The sequence below is a fragment of the Prionailurus viverrinus genome, chromosome B3 (genome assembly GCF_022837055.1).
Source record: "Prionailurus viverrinus isolate Anna chromosome B3, UM_Priviv_1.0, whole genome shotgun sequence".
Taxonomy (NCBI): domain Eukaryota; kingdom Metazoa; phylum Chordata; class Mammalia; order Carnivora; family Felidae; genus Prionailurus; species Prionailurus viverrinus.
Window position 1 is genome coordinate 26,434,727 of NC_062566.1, and position 23,218 is coordinate 26,457,944.

Here is a 23,218-nt window from a genome sequence, read left to right on the forward strand (position 1 = left end):
GGCTCTGTGCTGCCAGCATGGAGCCTGCTTGGGATTCTCTCTGGCCCTCCCTCTGTTCACATGCTCTCTCAAAATAAATAAATAAAAACATTAAAAAAAATAAAATCTTTGGCATACAAGTCTGTATTTTCTTGGTGTTGGCATCTGTTGTCTTTTCTCATTCAAACTGAAAGTTTCTTTGTTCTTGGCTTTTTTTTTTTTTTTTAATCCTGGACATTTGGGGTATTGAGACTCTGGATCTTATTTAGATCCTCTTTTTTAGCAGGGCTCCCCAGACACAGCACCAGTGAGGAAAGGAGGAGGGAATGCCACTTTTTTGTTGCTATGTGGGGTGGGAATCTAGGCACCCACTCAGCCTCTCCGGGGGGGGGGGGGGTGCGGCGCAGGGGTGGAAAAGGGACTGCAGTTTCTCTGTGCTGTGACTGGAGGCCAGCAGTGAGTATCTGTAGTTTCCCCGTCTTGTTGGTTGGCCCCTTTCCTGGTCCTTTGGCTCAAGAGAGGATGCTTGTCAGGGTTTTCTGTGTGCTGGTGTGTCCCAGGCTGCCAGTCTCCCGCCTCCAGGCGGGGACACACAAAGCAATCTAAGACCTACTCTGCTGTGATCCTTCAGTTCCTGAGGATCCTAGCCAGTCTGCCTTCTCTTCACCTTTTAGAGTCTTATGTTTGTTTCGTAAGTAATGTCCAAGGCTTTCAGCTCTACTTAGTGGGAGGAAAAAATGCTCCATTTTCCCAGAAGCAGAAGTCAGGAGTGGAGTCGTTCCTTAAACTTTCTGATGCTTAAATGGAACCATTTTTGGCCAGTGGGACATGCTGGATCCTTTTGACAGGACTATTCTTTGATGGCTTTCCTGCACCCTAAGATGTTTTAGGCTTAAGGTGCTGTAATAAAATACAAACTGGGTGGCTCAAACCACATTTATTTCTCATGTTCCAGAGGCTGGGAAGTCTGAGATCAAGGAGCCAGAAGATTTGGTTCTTGGTGGGCCTTCTCCTGCTTTGCTGTTCTCATGTGGCCTTTTCTCTGTACATGTTTGTGGAGAGAGTCCCTCTGTCTTTCCTAATCCCATCATGAAGGTCCCACTCTCATGACCTCATCTAAACCTAATCACTCTACAAAGGCCCCATCTCCTAAAACCATCTAATTGGGCAGTTAAGGCTTCATCTGGGGGGGGGGGGGGAGGACACATACATTCAGTCCCTACCCCACTCCTCTTGACAATGAGTGGTTTGAGGGGGTACAGGCTTCCTCTCTTCTAAATGGACACAGCAGGAAGAGCAGGGCTCTCTCCTTTCTCTCTTTGGGGCATCTGGCACTATGGCCACGTGCTTGCTGCCAGCCTGAGAGGGCAGTGCCACGAGTGTCACGGGACTAGGAACCAGAACCCTGATTTTCTGGTCTACCGACAAGCTGTTTCATTTTGGTCCTTGTTCTGCCTCACCCCTGACCTGCCTCAACCAGCAGACAGAAAGAGAAAAAGAGTGACGGGCCGGGGACATCTGTATGTTGCTTGGCTTCTCTCACAAAAACCTTTCATTTGAACCCAAAAAGAAACCTGCGCACACACTCCTTTACACTTCTGTTTATTCTTCCTGCTTGTGAAAACTGTTGACAAGTGCCTCTCGTGGGGGAGGGAGGGCAATGCTGGAAAAATCCTCAGAATCCTTATGCTGAATTCTCAAGTGGTAACCTGGCAAGCCAGAGATCTGGGAGGCCAGGCCTCCAGGGTCCTGGAGCTGGAGCCACCCCTCAAGAGTTTGGGGGGCAGCAACTCGACACGGGCAAGGCGGCTCCACAGGGGCCCCAAACACCATTCTCCTCAGCCTAGGGAGCTCATCAGGGTCTGAGCCTGCTTCAGTTCTGCGGGAGGAAGAGGCGGGGGTAGGTGGGCAGCACTGGGGTGGGATCTGGGAGGGGCCCTTCCCCCTCCGGGTACAGCTGAGTCTCACCTGCCAGGAGGACCTGGAACTTGTCTGCTGAGAGGGACATGGCCACAGGCTGGGCCGGGGCACCCGAGGCAGCTGCTACCTCCAGCCTCAGATGCACCATGGGCTCTTCCACGGACCGAAGCAGGCTGGAGCTCAGGGTGTAGTCCACGCGCCAGCCCACGCCCGCCAGTCTATTCACTGCGGGGAGGGGTGGGGCTCTCAGGATCACAGGCTGGTGAGCCACACAGCCCTTAGCCCACACCTGGATCAGCTCTCAACCCTTCAAAGCTGCGTGATCTCTGAGAAGCTCTCATCCCTCTGACCCAGGGCAGACACGCCACAATCAGAAGCTAGATAGATTATCCACAGATCTCAGAGGAAAGAAATCTGGGCTGGAGTCAGGAGTCCTGAGCTCTGTAACTCCTCCACATGTGACCAGGGTCAAGTCTCCTTCCTGAGGTCAAGCACCTCTCGGGCAGCAGGCACCTTCTAGAGTGGAAGCCAGACCCCACCCCCCACACTCACCACGCAGGCTGCAGGCCCGCAGGTGCTCTTGTAGGGGACTCTGCTTCTCCTCATAACAGCGACAGAGGCTGGCCGCGTGCTCTGGGGGCAGAATAGAGGTCCCCTGAAGTAGCAGGTAGGGGCTCAGACTGCTCACAGGGAACCTCTCAGGGCCACCCGGCCCTGCCTGCTGCCCAGCAGCCTCTGGCACACAGGTTACCTGCCCGCTGCCTGCACACCCATACCTTTGGGCAGCCCCAGCTGCTGCAGTTCGCTGGACAAGGACTCGCCATCCACGCTGTGCTTGGCTGCACTGGAGAGGATGAAACTCAGCACTGCCACCGTGGCCTTGACATCGCCCGACTCTGGGAGGACCCATGGGTGGGGTAGGGGGTGTCACTGTGGCCTCGGCCAGCTCCTTGTTGCCCTACTATCTTCAGCTCGGAGCCCCTGGGCCTGCTTGAGCCCATGAGCACTGTTACTGCTTCACCAGGAAGTGGAAGAGGACACTGGCAAGCGGGGGGGATGTCAACACCTTTCTTCCCCTCATGCGCCTCTGCTGAGGCAAGTGCATCAGGGCAGACTGCTGGGAGGAGGGGCCTCTGTGCTAACCCCCAGGCCTAGTACCTAGAGTGGCCCAAACATCTGTGGACTCAGTGGGGTACTCACCAAACCTGGCATCGGCGGTGAGCTTCAGGATCTTCTCGTACTATGGGGAAAGGAGGCCCTCAGGGGGTGCCAGACCCCTGCTCACCAGCCTCTTGCACCCCAGCCAGGGTCCTGATCACCCGCCTCCCTGGGTCTGGTGCACTTTCAGGGCAGTAGAGGTCACAGGCTCATGGGACAGTGGGGTGCTGGGCCCGGCACTCACGTCAATCCCCTGTCCCAGGAGTTCTTTCAGCACCTGGCTACACAGCAGCCTCAGCTTCACGGAGGACTGGAGGGGAAGGCCTTGCATTAGTCAAAGTGTCCCACCTCACCCCTCCATGCTGGGGGGGCGGGCTCAGAGAGGACTGGCCACATGATCAGAGTCATACAGCAGGCTAGGACAAGCTGAGGGCACTGAGGCCCCAACCTCTGAGTGACCTCACCACCCTTCATCCCCAAAGCCCCCATCCCCCATCCCTGCTCCTCCCACCCTCAAAAAGATCCCATGCACTCAACAATCTTGGCCAGCGTGCTGATCTCCGCCAGGACCCAGTCAGGACAGTCCAGATCACCGCAGAACCGGAACCTCTGCACAAGAGTGAGGCAGGTGGTCAGGCTGGGGCAGGGGGTGGGGGGGTGCCGAGGTGTGGCCAGGTGTCTCCCACATTCTGTTCTTTAGGGACCCCTGCTCCCTGTCCAAGATGGATGCCGTCTGGCCACTTGTTCTCTCCGATTACCAGGCCATTTAGGGAACCCTCTCACTGACCCCACCCGCCACCAAGCCTAGTTCTGATGCCTGTCCTGGGTGTTCATGTGCTCAGCAGTGACTGTGGCAAACTTCTCTGTGGCAGATCCTGCTCTAAGTGCTGGGGGTACAGCATAGAACAAAGTCCTTGTCAGGGAGTCATGACCTCTCACTTCCTCCTCCTTCCCTTCTCCAGCTCCAGCCACACTGGCCTCCCTGCTACTCCTGTTACAACGGGCACTCTCCCGTGTCCTTGCCACCCCCTCTACGCACCCTGCTCTCTCATCTTTCATTCAGGTCTCTGCTCAAATGGGCATTCTCTGACCATACTTTCTAAAACAGCCCCTTACACAAGGCAATTCTGGGGGCCAGTGCCCCAGTGATCTTGATTGTGGTAAAGTTTTCAGGAACATATACGTGTTGAAACTTATTGAACTGTACATTTACAGATGTATATTGCTGACTTTACTTCAGTTAAGCTGTTAATAAAATAGTTGGGGCTCCCAGGTAGCTCAGTCAGTTAAGCGTCTGACTCTTGATTTCGGCTCAGGTCATGATCTCATGGTTTCTGAGTTTGAGCCCCCCCCTCAGGCTCTGTGGCATTGTGGAGCCTGCTTGGAATTCTGTCTCCCTCTCTCTCTCTGCCCCTTCCTGCTCGTGCTCTCTCTCTCTCAAACTAAATAAACTTAAAACAAACAAATAAATAAAATACCTCTTCTCCATCATACTCTAGCCCCTATCCTTTTTATTACTTTGTTTTCATATTTATTTATTTTTGTGAAGGGGGGGGGGGATGAGTGGGGGAGGGGCAGACAGGGAGACAGAGAATCCCAAGCAGGCTTTGCGCTCTCAGCATGGAGCCCGACGTGGGGCTCAAACTCAGGAACTGTGAGATCGTGACCTGAGCCAAAATCAAGTCAGGCGCTTAACCAACTGAGCCACCCAAGGCATTGCTCTTTCCTTCTTTCTTGATCTCCACAGTATTTATCACAGCAGACAGGTTTTATTATCTATTTGAGGTCTGTCTCCTGCTAGAATGCAAACCCACCCTGTCAACCACATCTTGCCCATACCCTCCATTCCCCAGACCAGCTCCTGTCCGCCTGGCAGGACTCTAGTGCACAGCAACATCCACGTCCATCCTTCCATGCCTCTTACTTGTAGGCAGCTTCCTGCTGCTGGGAACAAAACCGCATAAACTGAGGACACCGCAAACCCATGTTCTCCTGATCCCACTGGACCCTCAGGCAGCCTGGAAACACCATGTCCTCTACTTGGCCCCCCGTCACCTTCTCAGACACTTCAGACCTGCTCCACGACCCTTCAACCTCCAACCTCCAACCCTCTTGCTCCTCTTCACCTGACCCTACTGCACTGGTGCTTATATATGGGCCTCCAGTGAAGTCCCATAGCCATGGTCACAAATGACTGTCACTAAATCTGGCCTTCCTCTTCCTCAACTCCTCAGTGACATCTGACACAAACCTGTCCTCCCTGGTGAAACAGCATACTCTTCTGGACTTCTCCCGGTCCTGGCCTTGGTCTCATTCGCTGGCTCACCCTCCTCCCCCCGCCCCCAAATAGTGATCTTTGCACATCACCTGCTGTCATTACTCTGGGGCAGGGCAGGAGCCTGGACCAGTTGGTGAGGTGATGGGGTGTTAAGGGCAGTGACAGGCTTGCACTCGTCTCTATTTCAGGGGTTTTTAACATTTTGGTGCCATAGACTCATTTGGCATCTGGCAAAACCTACAGGCCTTTCTCAAAAGAATGTTTTTATTTTAATTTTAATTTTTTAAATGTTTATTAATTTTTGAGAGAGAGACAGAGCATGAGCGGGGAGGGGCAGAGAGAGAGGGAGACACTGAATCCAAAGCAGGCTCCAGGCTGAGCTGTCAGCACAGAGCCTGACATGGGGCTTGGACCCGTGAACCCATGAACTGTGAGATCATGTCCTGAGCCGAAGTTGGAGGCTTAACCGACTGAGCCACCCAGGCGCCCCTCAAAACAATGTTTTTAAATGCATAAAATACATAGGATTGCAAAGGAAACTAAGTTATCAAAATCTTCAAATAAATTGGTGATGTAGTGTATGTTTCAAGTCTGATATCCACTGTAATTTAGAAATAAACATAAATACATACATGAACAATGTCAACAACTGTGATGTGATAGGCATATATCTCTCATTTCTATTGGTGACAAAGTCAGAGGTGCTAATATTGGGGTTTATTGCCAACATTCATGATTGAAGGCAATGCTGAATTTCAATTTGAAGTTGGTGAAAATTAAGATGTGAGATTTCTCCTAAGTTCATGGGCCCCTGACTTCTACCCACAGAAGTCTTCCACCATCTCTGTATTATTTACATTTTTTTACTACAAGAACGTGTTTCTTGAGTTCTTTTCTTAAAATGCTGGCATTTCTCAAGGTTCTGCTCTAGGTCCTCTCTTCCCAACTCACATCACTCAGGTTACTTGTTTTTAGGGTTACCGTGATCACCTTGGTGCTGATGACTCCTAAATTTATAACTGCACTGTAGATTCTCTTCTGAGCTTTAGCCCCTGAAATCTAGACGGTCTTCTCCCAGCTGCACCTGGTGGCCCACAGACACCTCCCACAGCGCCTGGCAAAACGTGCTCTTCCCACTGAAGCCTGCTCCCCTTCCTGGGTTTCCCATCCCACTGAGCACAGCCACCTGGGAACCAAGCCCAGACACCTGCCTCTCCCTTTTCCCTCAAGCCTCTGGTCCTTAGGCCCTGATGATTTCTCCACTCTCTCCGCCCTAACTCAGGTCACCACCATTTCCTGGGGGGTCTGCTGCCCTAACTGGGGCCCTCTGCTCCCCTCCTGCTCCCACCACAAGTCAGCCGAAAATAGGAAAATATCTCTAATTTCTGCTGGAAAGGATCTTCCTAGCTTCTCAGTGCTCTCTTCTTATTTATTTTTTTTTTTTAATTTTTTTTTTTCAACGTTTATTTATTTTTGGGACAGAGAGAGACAGAGCATGAACGGGGGAGGGGCAGAGAGAGAGGGAGACACAGAATCAGAAACAGGCTCCAGGCTCTGAGCCATCAGCCCAGAGCCCGACGCGGGGCTCGAACTCACGGACTGCGAGATCGTGACCTGGCTGAAGTCGGACGCTTAACCGACTGCGCCACCCAGGCGCCCCAGTGCTCTCTTCTTAAAGTAAACTCCTTTCCCAGCTCTCAAGACCCAGCAAGATATGGTCTTTGCTTACCTGTTGAGCCTCATGTTTCACTAACCTCCAGTTGGTCCCCTTCCAGATAGGTGAAGTGCGTCTACCTAGACAGCCCTGCTCTCTCTCCCCTGAAGTCTTTAAACATGCTGTTCTCTGTCTGAAGACACAGCCCCCACCCGCAAAGCTTCCTAACCTCTGGTACACAAACTGCACTGCAGCCAGCCAGCTTTCTTCCCTGCCCCCGCCTCCTCAGGTTGCTGTCAGGCTCAGGAAGCCTTCCTAACACTACACACGTTAGGTCCCGTCCCCTCAAGTCCTAACTATCACCGCCAATTCAAGCCCCCTGCAGCTGAAGTCCCAGCGCCTGGCACCCTGCCTGGTACAGAGTAGGCACTCGAAGTCTGTCGAAGGAATGAATGGATGGAGGAGTGGAGAAGCCTCCACTCCTGTCTGGTTCTGGGAAGGGCGAAGGGGCTTCCTAACAGTGCGGAAGACTCAGCCTAATTCCAAGCAAATTATTCTCCAGGTCTCACAGGAGGGCCGGGAAGCGGGCACCTCCCGCCGCAGGCAAGCCCAGTTCTGTCCGGGGGGTGCGGGCCCTTCCTTTCCGCCGAGGAAGCACCCGGGACACCAAGCCCGCAGGGCGCCCGCCCACCCAACCAGCCAGCCCTGCCAGCCGGACGCTCGGCCCTCACGACCGCACCCAGGTGTCTGCCGAGGGGCCGGGGCCGTCTCCACCTGCCCGTCCCGACATCCGCCCGCGGCCGCAGCCAAGAGACTCGGGGGCCCGCCTGCCCGCCCCGGGGCCCCGCCTCCCGACACCCCGCGGCCCTCACCATCGCGCCAGAAAGCCGCCCGGCCTTTCTCTTCCCTGCGCGCCTGGTCAGCTGACGCGGCGCTCACGTGACGCGGGGCGGGGCCTCTGCGGGCGGGGGCGGGGACGGGCGCGCGTCTGCGCGTCCGGAGCTGCAGGGGGCTGGCGACGAGTTCCGTGTCTCCCCGGAACCTCTTCCCGGAACTGCCCGGCGCCCGCCCCCAGTTTAGCTAGAAGAGAGCGACAGGGAGCCATTGAATGTGTTCAACTTAAGAGAGCAGGAGTCCGGGAGCCCTTTTTGGCACTTGCGATGATACTCTTGAGAAGGGGGGGGTTCAGGTCGTTCCGTGTATGCCGCCAGTAAGCCGTGCCGTTATAGGTAGCTGTGGGCTGCGGCAAAAGACAGTTTAAAAACTTTACTGAAATAAGATACACATAAAGAAAATTGTACACTCTGTAAGTATAAAGCTTAATGAATTTTCATAAACTGTACAGCCCACGTCACCAGCACCCGCCCAGCTCCCTCGAGTGCCTGCGTATTTTATTTCATTTTGATGAATTCCCTTTAATTGCCTTCGTTACAATTGGCTGTAACAATTGACATGCTCAGAACTTCCCCTGTGGCTTCGCCAACGTTAGATGTTATACCTTAGTTTTTCTAATGGGAAGAGAATAAGTTGTTTGAAGTTGCATTAGTCCGCTTACTGGTGAGTTTGAGCAAGGGATGAACTAGGAACAGTTTCCAACATTCACTTAAAGAGGTAAAAGCAAAAAACAAAACAGCAACAGCACCGAAAATACCCTAGAGAATAGACTAATAACCAAAGAAGAAATTGAACAATTTGAGAGCTCTCTTCAATGACATATCCCGCCCCCATAAGCCAGGCCCAGCTGGTTTTATTGTTGCAGCCTTTCAAACTTTCAAAGGACAACCCATCGCAATTAAACTCTCCATAAATAGAAAAAGATGGAAAGCTTTCCCAATTCATGCTAAAATCGATCTCATTTATAAAGAGCTTTTTGAAAATCATAAGCGTCAGCATGTTTAAGTCAATAGTGTTTTAAAATACTACACGATGTCAAAGAAAACTTACATTTTAAGCATTATAAGACTGGCTCAGTTTCTATTTCATCATATCAGTAGGTTACAGAAGAAAACAGCTGATAGACTGTTTAATCAAAACCAGTTTTGATTAAAAAGAAAATTTGGGAATAGGTGGAAACTGCCTTAAGTTGATAGGGTATTTGAAAAACGAAAGAGCAAATATGAAATTTAGCATCAGACAAATTATTTAAATCTGGAAACAAGGCAAAAAGGTGGGTGGTGTGTCCTTTTAATGTCATACTGGAGCACTGTCTCGGATTTTTTTCACAAGTAAAGATTATTTGACTATTTAGAGCAGTGGTTCTCAAACTTTACAGTGCATCAGGATCACTGGCAGGGCTTGGGCAAACAGAGGTGGTGCCCACCCTCGGAGTTTCTAATTAAACAGGTCTGGGATGGGACCCGAAAATGTGCAATTCCCACCAAGTTCCCAAGTGATACTGATGCTTCCCCTTTGGGGACTATACTTTGAAAACCACTAATGTAGGAAAATGTACCTGAAAGGTTATATGTTAACTTACAGATTTCCATCTAGTAGAAAAAATAACCCCAAAGATTACAGTTTTATCACCCTGTCAAACATTGACAGGGTTTCTCTCTAATTCAACACACATTAGAAATACTTTTCCTCAAAATGTTACTTGAACTAGCTTTACAATTTACCACGTTACTAGGTATTTACCCAAAGAACACAAAAACACTAATTCAAAGGGATACATGCACCCCTATGTTTATAGCAGCATTATTTACAATAGCCAAATTGTAAGCATCCAAATGCAAGCAGCCCAAGTGTCAAGTGTCCATCGATTGATGAACAGATAAGATGTGGGATGTGTGTGTGTGTTTGTGTGTATAAATGTGTGTACACACATACACAGTGGAATATTACTCAGCCATAAACAATAACGAAATGTTGTCATTTGCAATGTACAATGGATGGAGCTAGAGAGTATAATGCTAAGGGAAATAAGTCAGAGGAAGACGAATACCATATGATTTCACTCATGTGGAATTTAAGAAACAAAACAAATGAGCAAAGGGAAAAAAAAAGAAAGACAAACCAAGAAACAGACTCTTAACTATAGAGAACAAACTGATGGTTACCAGAGGGGAGGTGGGTGGGTGGACAATGGGTAAAACAGGTGATGGGGATTAAAGAGTGCACTTGTCATGATGAGCACTGGGTGATTAACATAAAAACCTAAAATAGTAATTCATTTTGAAATAAACACAAAAAGGCATGTAAATAAATCACAAAATACAGAAAAGTTAAAGCAACAAAAAATTAGCAAAGCCCTTCTCTCCCCAGGTAACTTCTCTAACAGCCCTTTCTGGCTTTTTTCCATACGTACACAACTGTGACCTAATAAGAAATATATATTTGGTCTCTGCCCTCAGTTCCTGACACAGAGCTCCTAAATCCCTTGGAGTTTCCTAGGTAATAGGAGTCCCTTGACTCTTGGTGGGCTCCTGGATAGCTTCAGGATGGGGCTGGTCACCAGGAAGACCAAGCCATGATTGGAAGCTTGGAGAAAAGCTACAGACTGAGTTAATGACTGATCATGTCTACATGAGGAAGCTTCCATAAAAACCTCTGAACTGCAGAGAGCTTCCGGGTTGTGATCACATCCATGTGCTGGGAAGTAGCATGTCTCAACTCAATGGAGACAGAAGTCCTGCACTCGGGACCCTTTCAGGTCTTGCCTTGAGTATCTCTTCATCAGACAGTTCATTTGTACCCTTTATTATATAGTAAACTGGTGGGCATGTTTCCCTAATTTCTGTTACCTGTTGTAGCAAATTAACTTGAGAGGGTGGTGAAAACCCTGATTTGTTGCCAAACCAGACAGAAGTGGGGGTAACCAGAGAACCCACTGCTTCCAATTGCTGTCTGAAGTGCGGGCAGTCTTGTGGGACTGAGCCCTTAACCTGTGGGCTCTGATGCTAACTCTAGGTAGACACTGTCAGAATTGAATTGAATTGAATTGAATTGAAGGGCATTCAGCCAGTGTTGGAGAATTGATTGGTGGAGGAACACCTTTGATGTCAGTGTATTGTCTGTTTTATCAACTATTAATATAAATTTCATAATGGTATCTTACCCTGTATTCTGTTTTGGAACCTGATTTTTCACTCAGCAATGACTAGGGGCAGGCTTTGAACGCACTAGGAATTGTGCTAGCCCTGCCCTGAGTCCTAGCAGGGGTGAGAGCACTGGAAGAGTAGTATTACTGTGTGTGTGTGTGTGTCAAATTAAGGGCAGGAAGAGGTGTGAGTAGGAGTAGATCAGTGTCTGTGAGTCAGAATTGTCACATAAAGCTGTATAGGCTGTGTACTGCACAATTCCGGGGAGGGGAATTCACATCATAATCTGTGGGCATGGAACCCCCAGAACTGGGCAATGAACGTGCCCTGCCCAGAATGTGGTGTGTGAATCTGTAGGTACGCAAGATGGTTTCAGGTGGTAAACCATAAATAATTGATATTTACAGTTACCTTCTATATATAGTAAATGATACCTTCTGTATATAGTAAATGATAGTCAAGCAAACTGCCATGCTGGCAGCTTAGAGATCACACATGGAGAACCACAAATTTGGTTGCCTTTTAAATACATTGGTTTAGGTGTTAGAAATGAGTTGATTTAAAGTACACAAATAGATGTCCAACATCACTAGCTTTTAGGGAAATACAAATTAAGACCATGGTAAGATATTACTACATATCTATCAGAACAGCTGAACTAAAAAGTCGTGATAATACCAAATCCTGGTGCAGATGCCATTAAAACTGGATCTCTGGGGGGCACCCAGGTGGTTCAGTTGGTTAAGGAGCCAACTCTTGATTTTGGCTCAGGTCAAGATCTCACAGTTCCTGAGTTCGAGCCCCACCTCGGGCTCTGTGTTGGCAACAGGGAGCCTGCTTTGGATTCTCGCTCTCTCTTTCTGCCCCTCTCCTGCTCATGCTCTCTCTCTCTGTCTCAAAATAAATAAATAAATAAACTTAAAAAATGGATCTCTGTTGGAAATGTAAAATGGTGCAGATACTCTAGGAAATAGTTTGGCAGTTTCTTTAAATATGTACCTGGAATCGCCTGGGTGGCTCAGTTGGTTGAGCGACTGACTCTTGACTGGCTCAGGTCATGATCTTGCACTTCAAGGGTTCCAACCTTGAGTAGGGCTCTGTGCTGATGGTGCAGAGCCTGCTTGGGTTTTTCTCTCTCTCTCCCTCTCTCTCTGCCCCTCCCCTGCTTGTGCTTGCTCGCTGTCTCTCAAAATAAATAAATAACCTTAAAAAAAGGGGTAAATATATACCTCCTTGGGGTGCCTGAGTGGCTCATTCAGTTGGTCATCTGTCTTCCGCTCAGGTCATGATCTCTTGGTCTGTGAGTTCAAGCCCTGTGTCGGGCTCTGTGCTGACAGCTCAGAGCCTGGATCCTGCTTCAGATTCTGTGTCTCCCCATCTCTCTGCCCTTCCCCCTCTCACACTCTCTCTTTCACTCTCAAAAATAAACATTAAAAAATAAATATATACCTCCTATATGACCTAGCAATTACATTCTTGGGCAATTATCCCAAGGGAAAAAAAGAGAAATTATGTCTACACAAAAGCCTATACGCAGTTGTTCATGGCAGATTTATTTGTAATAATCTCAAACTGGAAACAACCAAATATCCCTCAAATAGTGAACAGTCAAGCAAACTGTTTGACATCCATTCTATGAAATACTACTCAGCAATAAAAAGGGACAAACTATAGATATATGCAACAACTTGGATAGATCTCAAGGGTATTATGCAGAGTGAGGGGAGAAAGGCCAATCTCAAAGGGTCACATAGGATATAATTCCATTTATATAACAGTATTGGAATGACAAAATCATAGAGATGGGAAGCAGAGCAGTGGTTGCTGGGGAAGGGGTGGTGGGAGGGAGGAGGGAGGTGTGATTACAAAGGAGTAGCAGAGGGAACTCTTTGTGGTGGTGGAACAGTTCTGTATCCTGATTACAGGTGGTCACATGAACCTAAACATGGGATAAAATGATGTAGAACTATACATTTGACATTGTTTTCATATTGAGCTATGTTTCTGTCGAATGTAACCATTGGAAGAAATGGAGTGAAGAATACATGAAACCTCCCTGCACTATCTTTGAAATCTCTCCTGAATCTATAATGATTTCAAGATGAAAAAGAATTGATTTAGTAAAAAATAGTACTTGGCAGTATGAAGGTCTGGCAATTTTGACATAGTAAATGACTGAGCATCTCTTTTTTAAAATAATTTTTTATGTTTGTTTATTTACTGAGAGAGAGACAGAGCAAGTCTGGCAGTGGCAGAGAGAAGTGGGGAGAGAGAAATTCCAAGCAGGCTTGCAGAGCCCGATGCGGGGCTCAGCCTCACAAGTCATGAGATCATGACCTGAGCCAAAACCAAGAGTCAGACGCCCAATCTACTGAGCCACCCAGGCGCCCCCATGACTATCACTGATCCATCCAATGCACAATTGTCCCCATGAGGCCATGCTCTAGGCCAGACCACTTGCAGACCCACAAACGTATGGCCAACTAATCTTTGACAAAGCAGGAAAGAATATCCAGTGGAATTGAGACAGTCTCTTCAGCAAGTGGTGCTGGGAAAACTGGACAGCGACATGCAGAAAAAAATGAACCCGGACCATTTTCTTACACCGTACACAAAAATAAACTCAAAATGGATGAAAGACCTCAATGTAAGACAGGAAGCCATCAAAATCCTCGAGGAGAAAGCAGGCAAAAACCTCTTTGATCTTGTCCACAGCAGCTTCTTACTCAACACGTCTCTGGAGGCAAGGGAAACAAAAGCAAAAATAAACTCTTGGGACCTCATCAAAATAAAAAGCTTCTGCACCAAGGAAACAATCAGCAAAACTAAAAGGCAACCGATGGAATGGGAGAAGATATTTGCAAATGACATATCAGATAAAGGGTCACTATCCAAAATCTATAAAAAAACTTATCAAACTCAACACTCAAAAAACAAATAATCCAGTGAAGAAATGGGCAGAAGACATGAATAGACACTTCTCCAAAGAAGACATCCAGATGGCCAACCGACACATGAAAAAAATGCTCCACATCACTCATCATCAGGGAAATACAAATCAAAACCACAATGAAATACCACCTCACGCCTGTCAGAATGGCTAACATTAACAACTCGGGCAACAACAGATGTTGGCGAGGATGCGGAGAAAGAGGATCTCTTTTGCATTGTTGGTGGGAATGCAAACTGGTGCAGCCACTCTGGAAAACAGTATGGAGGTTCCTCAAAAAATTAAAACAAGAACTACCCTACGACCCAGCGATTGCACTACTAGGTATTTATCCAAGGGATACAGGTGTGCTGTTTCGAAGGGACACATGCACCCCCCTGTTTATAGCAGCACTATTGACAATAGCCAACGTATGGAAAGAGCCCAAATGTCCATCGATGGATGAATGGATAAAGAAGACGTGGTATATATATACACAACGGAGTATCACTCGGCAATCAAAAAGAATGAAATCTTGCCATTTGCAACTACATGGATGGAACTAGAGGGTATTATGCTGAGCAAAATTAATCAGAGAAAGACAAATATCATGTGACTTCACTCATATGAGGACTTAAAGATACAAAACAGGTGAACATAAGGGAAGGGAAGCAAAAATAATGTAAAAACAGGGAGGGGGACAAAAACATAAGAGACTCTTAAATATGGAGAACAAACTGCGGGTTACTGGAGGGGTTGTGGGGGTGGGGAGGGGTTAAACGGGTAAGGGGCATTAAGGAATCTACTCCTGAAATCATTGTTGTGCTATATGCTAACTTGGATGTAAAATTTAAAAATAAAATTAAAAATAAAAAATTGAAAAAAAACTAAATGGAGAAACTTCTACTTATGGCCATTATGGTGTAACAGGTACTAGGACTCCCTCCCTCCTTGAGCAATGAGAAAAACTGGACAAAATATATAAAACAACAACTTTTAGACATTAGACAATAGATCAGAATTGTGATTTCTAAAAGAAGGTGAAACTTACAGCTTCCTCAGTTTATTGCTGAAAGCAACTAACAGGCTCCCACCCAGGGAGAGGGAATCCAAGTAATGCCCAACTCTCTTGCTGAGTTGAGATGGGAGACTAGAGGTTAGGAAGGTCAACAAATATAGAATTTGTGAGGCAGAATACCAGAGAGAACAGTGCTTCAGAAAGATAGCATGAGTGAGTATATTCTGGAAAAATACAAAAATTCTTGAAGTATTTGGCTCAGTACTGACATATACACATGTGAGAGGAAACAAGTGTAAGATAAAAAACTAGAAAGCAGAAGCCCAAGCAACTCCCAGAGCTTACAAGAGACTAGAAATAATTCCTATTTTCACTAACCAGAATAGAAACACCTCCTAATACACAGGACACTGAACAGAAGTTTTTTTTAATTTTTTTTTTCAACGTTTATTTATTTTTGGGACAGAGAGAGACAGAGCGTGAACGGGGGAGGGGCAGAGAGAGAGGGAGACACAGAATCGGAAACAGGCTCCAGGCTCTGAGCCATCAGCCCAGAGCCCGACGCGGGGCTCGAACTGAGGACCGCGAGATCGTGACCTGGCTGAAGTCGGACGCCTAACCGACTGCGCCACCCAGGCGCCCCTAAACAGAAGTTTTATCTTAACAGGAATGCCTGGAGGATAAAGGAGAACTTTAATTAACTTTAGTTTACAGGAGGATAAAGGCTGCTCTGAAACTGTCTTAACAAAGCTTGAAAGTAAGCTTTGAATAGACCTAATGTTAAGTAACTTCAATGATGTGGGAACAAAGTCCAAAACTATTTAAAAGAAAATTACTAAATTCAGCATCCACAACATCAAAATCACATCTATCATCTAGTTAAAAATTACCAGGAATGCAAAGAAGGAATAAAATACGACCTACAGCCAGGAGAAAAATCTGTCCATGGAAATAGGCCCTGAAATGGTTGAGATGTAATTAACAGGACATTCAAAAATAGTGGTTATATTGGGGCGCGTGGGTGGCTCAGTCGGTTAAGCGTCTGACTTCGGCTCAGGTCATGATCTCACGGTCGTGAGTTTGAGTCCCGTGTCTGGCTCTGTGCTGACAGCCCAGAGCCTGGAGACTGCTTTGGATTCTGTGTCTCCCTCTCTCTGCCCCTCCCTCACTCGCACTCTGTCTCTTAAAAATAAATAAACATTAAAAAAATTTTAGTAGTGGTTATAAATATATGCCATGTGTTCAAGAAGGTAGAGAAAAACCTACACATGATGAGAAGAGATAAATGGAAGATATTTTAAAAAGGAATTTCTAGGGCTCCTGAGTGGCTTAGTCAGGTGAGCAGACGTCCAACTCTTGATTTCAGCTCAGGTAATGATCCCAGGGGTTGTGAGATCGAGCCCTGCATTAGGCTGTGCACTGAGCATGGAGTCTGCTTGGGATTCTCCTCTCTCCCTTTCTCCCTCCCTCCCTCTGTACCATCTCCCTGATTGCACTTTCTCTCTCTCAAATAAAAATAAAAATAAAAATACATTTTAAAAAAGGGTTTTCTAGAGACAAAAAAGTCAACAGTGCACAGGATTAAAAAAAAATGTTTTAATGTTTATTTATTTTTGAGAGAGAGTGAGAAACAGACTGAAAGTAGGGGAGGAGCAGAGAGAGAGGGAGACACAGAATCGAAAGCAGGCTCCAGGCTCTGAGATGTCAGCACAGAGAGTGACGTGGGGCTCGAACTCACGAACAGCGAGATCATGACCTGAGCCGAAGTTGGACACTTAACCGGCTGAGCCACCCAGGTGCCCCAACAGTACATGGGATTAATGGATTCATACTGCAGAAAAAAAAAAAAAAAGTCAATGAAGCTGAAGACAGTGAACTTGAATAGAAGCTTTCCAAAATGAAAGATAGAAAAAAAAAAAAAGACTGAAAATGATGAAGACAACACCAGTGGTTTGTGAGACAATATCAAGTGGACTAACATACATTGAATTGGAATCCAAGAAAGAAAGAGGGAGTGCAGAGAAAAGTATTTAAAGAAATAGCCAAAATTTCCCCAAATTGATGAAAACTGTAATCACACAGATCCAAGATCCTCAATAAACTCCAAGGAGAAGAGAAACATACCAAGGCATATTATGGTAAAATTGCTTAGAAAAAAAGTAATAAATCTCATTATACAAGGTAGAGAGTAAAGGCCTATAATGCACAGATGAATGAAAATGACATTAAACTTCCCCTCAGAAACTACGTAAGCTAAAAGATAGTTTAATGTTATCTTTAATGTGCTGCGAAAAAAAAAATCTTCTTAGAATTCTATAGTCAGAAAAAAATGTTAAAAATTTTTTTCAGTGTTTGTTTTTTTGTGAGTGAGAGAGAGAGAGAGAGATGGAGCACGAGCAGGGGAGGGGCAGAGAGAGAGGAAGACACAGAATCCGAAGAAGGCTCCAGGCTCTGAGCTGTCAGCACGGAGCCTACATGGGGCTTGAACTCACAAACTGAGAGATCGTGACCTGAGCTGAAGTTGGACGCTTAACCAGCTGAGCCACTCAAGCACCTCCAGAAAAAAAAAAAATATTTTAAAGATGAAGGCAAGGGGTGCCTGGGTGGCTCAGCTGATTAAGTGTCTGACTCTTGGTTTCAGCTCAGGTTGTGGGATTGAGACCTATGTCGGGCTCTGCGCTGAGTGTGGAGCCTGCTCAACATTCAGAGAGAATGTTCTCTTTCTCTTTTCCCCTCCCTCTGCCTCTCTCCCCCACTAGCACACTCTCTCTTTCTAAAAAAAATTAAAAAACATAAAGATGAAGGCAAGGGGCGCCTGGGTGGCTCAGTCGGTTAAGCACCTGACTCTTGATCGGTTCAGGTCATATTGGGCTCTATGCTGAGTGTGCACCTGTTTGGGATTCTCTCTCTCCTTCTCTCTCTACCCCTCCCCCACTCATTCTTTATCTCTTTCTCTCTCTCAAAAAAAATCAATAAATCATCATTAAAAAATAGTTTAAAAATAAATAAAAAATAGTGATGAAAGCAAAACAAAGTTTTTCACACAAAAGCAGAGATAATCACCAGCAGACCTGCATATAAGGAATGTTCTTCAGTCACAAGTAAAATGATACCAGATGGAAATCTACACAAAGGAATGAAGGGCACTGAAATTACAAATACATGGGAGAATGTAAAAGATAACATTTTCTCATTTTTGATCTCTAAAAAACATTGGCAGTTTAAAGCAAAAGTAATAACGATATGCTGTGGGTTTTACATTTACGTAACAAGCATAGAAGTAAAGCAGTGGCAAGGATAGTATAAAGGACAGGAGCAGGGAAATGGAAGTATGCTGCGTAAAGTAGGGATCACTGCTGAGGGTGGCAGTAACCTCTCCAGTCCCACCTGGAATAGCGTCTTGCTCTTGGCAGTGGGGAGGGGACAGTCCCAGACTTTAACTTGGCCCATCCTACTATAATGGCTCCCACCCACAGGTCAGAGAATAAAAGAGAGCACTCTTAGTTCTAGGCATACTTATCTCAATTGTTTAGAAAGAAGAGAGGTGACAACAAGGTGGAGCTATGATTCCCTTAGATCCACTATGAGATTGACCTTGCCCAGGGCTTCACTTATTACCAGCCCTCTACAGGTCCACTCTCAATGGAGGGCCATGATGGCATGGTGAGTCTCGTGGTGCCAGTGCCAACTTTAATCCTGTCATGAATTTGAGCCCTGCATTGGGGGACCATGACTTAAGCTAAAAGTCAAGAGTCAGATGCCCAACCAAGTGAGCCACCCAGGCTCTCCATTTATCTTTTCTTTTGAATGGGTTATGCTTTCCTGTCTCTTTGTATACCTTGTAAATTTTTTTTAAATTTTTATTTAATGTATTTTTTAAAAATTTACATCCACGTTAGTTAGCATATAGCGCAACAATGATTTCAGGAGTAGATTCCTTAATGCCCCTTACCCGTTTAACCCCTCCCCACCCCCACAACCCCTCCAGTAACCCGCAGTTTGTTCTCCATATTTAAGAGTCTCTTATGTTTTTGTCCCCCTCCCTGTTTTTACATTATTTTTGCTTCCCTTCCCTTATGTTCACCTGTTTTGTATCTTTAAGTCCTCATATGAGTGAAGTCACATGATATTTGTCTTTCTCTGATTAATTTTGCTCAGCATAATACCCTCTAGTTCCATCCATGTAGTTGCAAATGGCAAGATTTCATTCTTTTTGATTGCCGAGTGATACTCCGTTGTGTATATATATACCACGTCTTCTTTATCCATTCATCCATCGATGGACATTTGGGCTCTTTCCATACGTTGGCTATTGTCAATAGTGCTGCTATAAACAGGGGGGTGCATGTGTCCCTTCGAAACAGCACACCTGTATCCCTTGGATAAATACCTAGTAGTGCAATCGCTGGGTCGTAGGGTAGTTCTTGTTTTAATTTTTTGAGGAACCTCCATACTGTTTTCCAGAGTGGCTGCACCAGTTTGCATTCCCACCAACAATGCAAAAGAGATCCTCTTTCTCCGCATCCTCGCCAACATCTGTTGTTGCCCGAGTTGTTAATGTTAGCCATTCTGACAGGCGTGAGGTGGTATTTCATTGTGGTTTTGATTTGTATTTCCCTGATGATGAGTGATGTGGAGCATTTTTTTCATGTGTCGGTTGGCCATCTGGATGTCTTCTTTGGAGAAGTGTCTATTCATGTCTTCTGCCCATTTCTTCACTGGATTATTTGTTTTTTGAGTGTTGAGTTTGATAAGTTTTTTTTATAGATTTTGGATACTGACCCTTTATCTGATATGTCATTTGCAAATATCTTCTCCCATTCCATCGGTTGCCTTTTAGTTTTGCTGATTGTTTCCTTGGTGCAGAAGCTTTTTATTTTGATGAGGTCCCAAGAGTTTATTTTTGCTTTTGTTTCCCTTGCCTCCGGAGACGTGTTGAGTAAGAAGTTGCTGCGGACAAGATCAAAGAGGTTTTTGCCTGCTTTCTCCTCGAGGATTTTGATGGCTTCCTGTCTTACATTGAGGTCTTTCATCCATTTTGAGTTTATTTTTGTGTACGGTGTAAGAAAATGGTCCGGGTTCATTTTTTTCTGCATGTCGCTGTCCAGTTTTCCCAGCACCACTTGCTGAAGAGACTGTCTCAATTCCACTGGATATTCTTTCCTGCTTTGTCAAAGATTAGTTGGCCATACGTTTGTGGGTCCATTTCTGGGATCTCCTTTGATCTGCCTGTTTTTGCGCCACAGACAGAGAGAATCTTAAGCAGGCTCCATGCTCAGCTCAGAGCTCAAGAGATCAGGGCTTGATCTCATGCCTGTGAGATCATGACCTGAACTGAAATCAAGAGTCGGAAGCTTAACTGACTGAGCCACCCAGGCGTCCCTATCTTCTAGCTGCTTTTGAATGTCTGGTTCTGGAAAGGGAAAAGCCAAAAATGAAAAACAAGCAAACAGCTCCAGCACTCTAAATTTCCTGGAAGTCACTTCAGTCAAAGGGAAGGGGCTTGCTACAGTGGGGAAGGTGCCACAACAAAGGCTGCCCTCCTCTCTGTCTGCACCTCTGTAGTCAAAAGCAGCCATCAGCAATCAAAGCACAGATCTCCAGTATATAGAGGATAGAGCCCTTTTACCTACCCCATCTCCCATTAGGTCCACTATACTATTTTACTTACTTTTTTTAAATGTTTGTTTATTTTTGAGAGACAGAGACAGAGACAGAGACAGAGTGCTAGCAGGGGAGGGGCAGAGAGAGGGAGACACAGCATCCAAAGCAGGCTCCAGGCTCTGAGCTGTCAGCACAGAGCCCGACATGGGGCTCGAACTCATGAACTGTAAGATCATGACCTGAGCTGAAGTCGAACGCTTAACCGACTGAGCCACCCAGGTGCCCCCAAAATACAGAATCATTATCTTGAAGATATACATACTGAAGAATTTATAGATGATGTAATATGAAGTTTGGGATTTGCTTCAGCTAATCCAGTGTAAGCAGAGTATGGAGAGCATAGAGGAAGCAAGATTATCTGTATTTGATAATTATTGAAAGTGAGTGATGGGATTGTTTTTTTCTTTACTTCCATATAGATAGAAACTTTCCATAAAAAGGAGGTAAAAATACTCATTTAGATGGATGTTCGTGGGTTTATATATGTATACAGCGGTTTTCCACCCCCATCTGTGGTTTCACTTCCTGTGGTTTTAGTTACCTGTCGTCAGTCATAGTCTGGAAGCAGATGATCCTGCCATATGTCAGAAGGTCACAAGCAGCCTAATGCTACGTCGCAGTGCCTACGTCAATCACCTCACTTCATGTCATTATGTAGGCATTTTATCATTTCATATCATCACAAGAAGGGTGAGTATAGTACAAAAGGCTATTCTGAGAGACAGGGAGACCACATTCACAGAAACTTTTTTAAAATTACAGTTGACACACAATGTTACATTAGATTCAGGTGTACAACGTAGTAAATCCACAACTGTATATTATGCTATGCCCCCCGGCAAGTGTAGCTGCCACATGTCACCATACAACACGATCACAGTGTCATTGACTGTATTCGTTATGCTGTACCTTTCCTCCCCATGACTTTCACATTCCCCAACCAGAAGCTTGTATCTCCCACTCTCCTGTGCCCATTTTGCTCATGCCCCCAACCCATCCCATCTGGCAACTGCCAGCTGTTTTCTGTATTTCTGGGCCTGTTTCTGCTTCCTTTGTTTGGTTTTTCACATTCCACACACAAGTGAAGTCATATAGTTTTGTCTTCCTCTGACTTATTTTGCTTATTATAATGCCTTCTAGGTCCATCCATGTTGTTACAAATGGGATTATCTCATCCTTCTTATGGCTAATATTCCCTTGTGTGTATGTATGCATATATATCACATTTATATCACACATATATCATGTATATTTATCCATTCATCTATCAATGTACACTTACGTTGCTTCCATATCTTAGCTATTGTAAGATTGTGTTTTACTTATTATTTTTTTATTTTTTTAATGTTTATTTATTTTTGAGACAGAGAAAGAGCATGAATGGGGGGGAGGATCAGAGAGAGAGGGAGACACAGAATCCGAAGCAGGCTCCAGGCTCTGAGTTGTCAGCACAGAGCCCGACGCAGGGCTCGAACTCACGGACCATGAGATCATGACCTGAGCTGAAGTCAGACACTTAACCGATGGAGCCACCCAGGTGCCCCTTGGCTATTGTAAATAGTGCTGCAATAAACACATGGGTGCATATATCTTTTCAAATTAGTGTTTCCATTTTCTTTGGGTAAATAACCAGTAGTGGAATAAGGGAATCATATGATATCTCTATTTTTAAATCTTTGAGGAACTTCCACTCCACAATGGCTGCACCAATTTACATTCCCAAGAATGGTGGTGCATGAGGGTTCCTTTTTCTCCACATCCTCACCAACCCTTGTTATCTCTTGCTTTTTGATACTAGCCGTTCTGTTGTGAGGCGATATCTCATTGTGGTTTTGATTTACACTTCCCCAATGATTCATGATGTTAAATACCTTTAATTTTTTTTATTTTAGAGAAAAAGAGCGCACAAGTGGGGGAGAGGGGCAGCAAGAGAGAGAGGGAGAGAGAGAATTGTAAACAGGCTGTACGTTCAGCACAGATCCCAACATGGGACTTAATCCCAAGACCCCAGGATCATGACCTGAGCTGAAATCAAGAGTGGGGTGCTCAATTGACTGAGACCTGAATATCTTTTCATGGGTCTGTTGTTATCTGTATGTGTTCTTTGGAAAAATGTTTATTCAGGTCCCCTCCCTGTTTTTTTTTTTAATTTTTTAACGTTTATTTATTACTGAGAGACAGAGAGACACAAAGCATGAGCAGGAGAGGGGTAGAGAGAGGGAGAGACACAGAATCTGAAGCAGGCCCCAGTCTCCGAGCTGTCAGCACAGAGCCGGATGCGGGGCTCGAACTCACAAACTGTGAGATCATGACCTGAGCTGAAGTCGGTGGCCCAACCAACTGAGCCACCCAGGTGCCCCACCTCCCCACCTCCCTGTTTTTAAAATTTTAACTGGTTTTGCTTGTTTTTGTTTGTGTTTTTTTGGTTTTAAGTTGTAGAAGGTTTGTATATATTTTAGACATTAACTCCTTTTTAGGTATATCATTGACAAGTATCTTCTCCCGTTCAATAACTTGCCTTTTTGTTTTGTTAATGGTTTCCTTCACTGTGCAAGGTTTTCATTTTAGTCCCAATAGT

At 45.8% G+C, this 23,218-nt stretch overlaps 1 protein-coding gene across 2 annotated transcripts; it reads right to left on the reverse strand.

The window, feature by feature from the left end:
- Positions 1-1,564: 1,564 nt before the first annotated feature.
- COMMD4 (COMM domain containing 4) lies at positions 1,565-7,952 on the reverse strand. 2 transcript variants are annotated; one of them, XM_047864548.1, is made up of 8 exons: positions 7,862-7,952; positions 3,595-3,666; positions 3,302-3,367; positions 3,100-3,139; positions 2,676-2,738; positions 2,452-2,532; positions 1,948-2,124; positions 1,565-1,858 (listed from the first exon to the last, which is right to left on the reverse strand). In XM_047864548.1, exons 1-8 carry the CDS (start codon positions 7,862-7,864, stop codon positions 1,818-1,820), a joined length of 543 nt encoding a protein of 180 aa, XP_047720504.1. In that variant the 5' UTR covers positions 7,865-7,952; the 3' UTR covers positions 1,565-1,817. The 2 variants fall into 2 exon arrangements, with proteins under 2 accessions (XP_047720504.1, XP_047720503.1); XM_047864547.1 differs by having other exon boundaries at positions 2,676-2,795.
- Between the last annotated feature and the right edge of the window lie 15,266 nt (positions 7,953-23,218).

What these genes read in the sequence shown, in the direction of transcription:
- COMMD4 (XM_047864547.1), bottom strand. An exon ending in TCAGCACGCTGGCCAAGATT is followed by an intron (nt 3,368 to 3,594) that starts GTTGAGTGCATG and finishes CTTCCCCTCCAG; the next exon opens with TCCTCCGTGAAGCTGAGGCT. An exon ending in CACCGCCGATGCCAGGTTTG is followed by an intron (nt 2,796 to 3,099) that starts GTGAGTACCCCA and finishes GGGTCCTCCCAG; the next exon opens with AGTCGGGCGATGTCAAGGCC.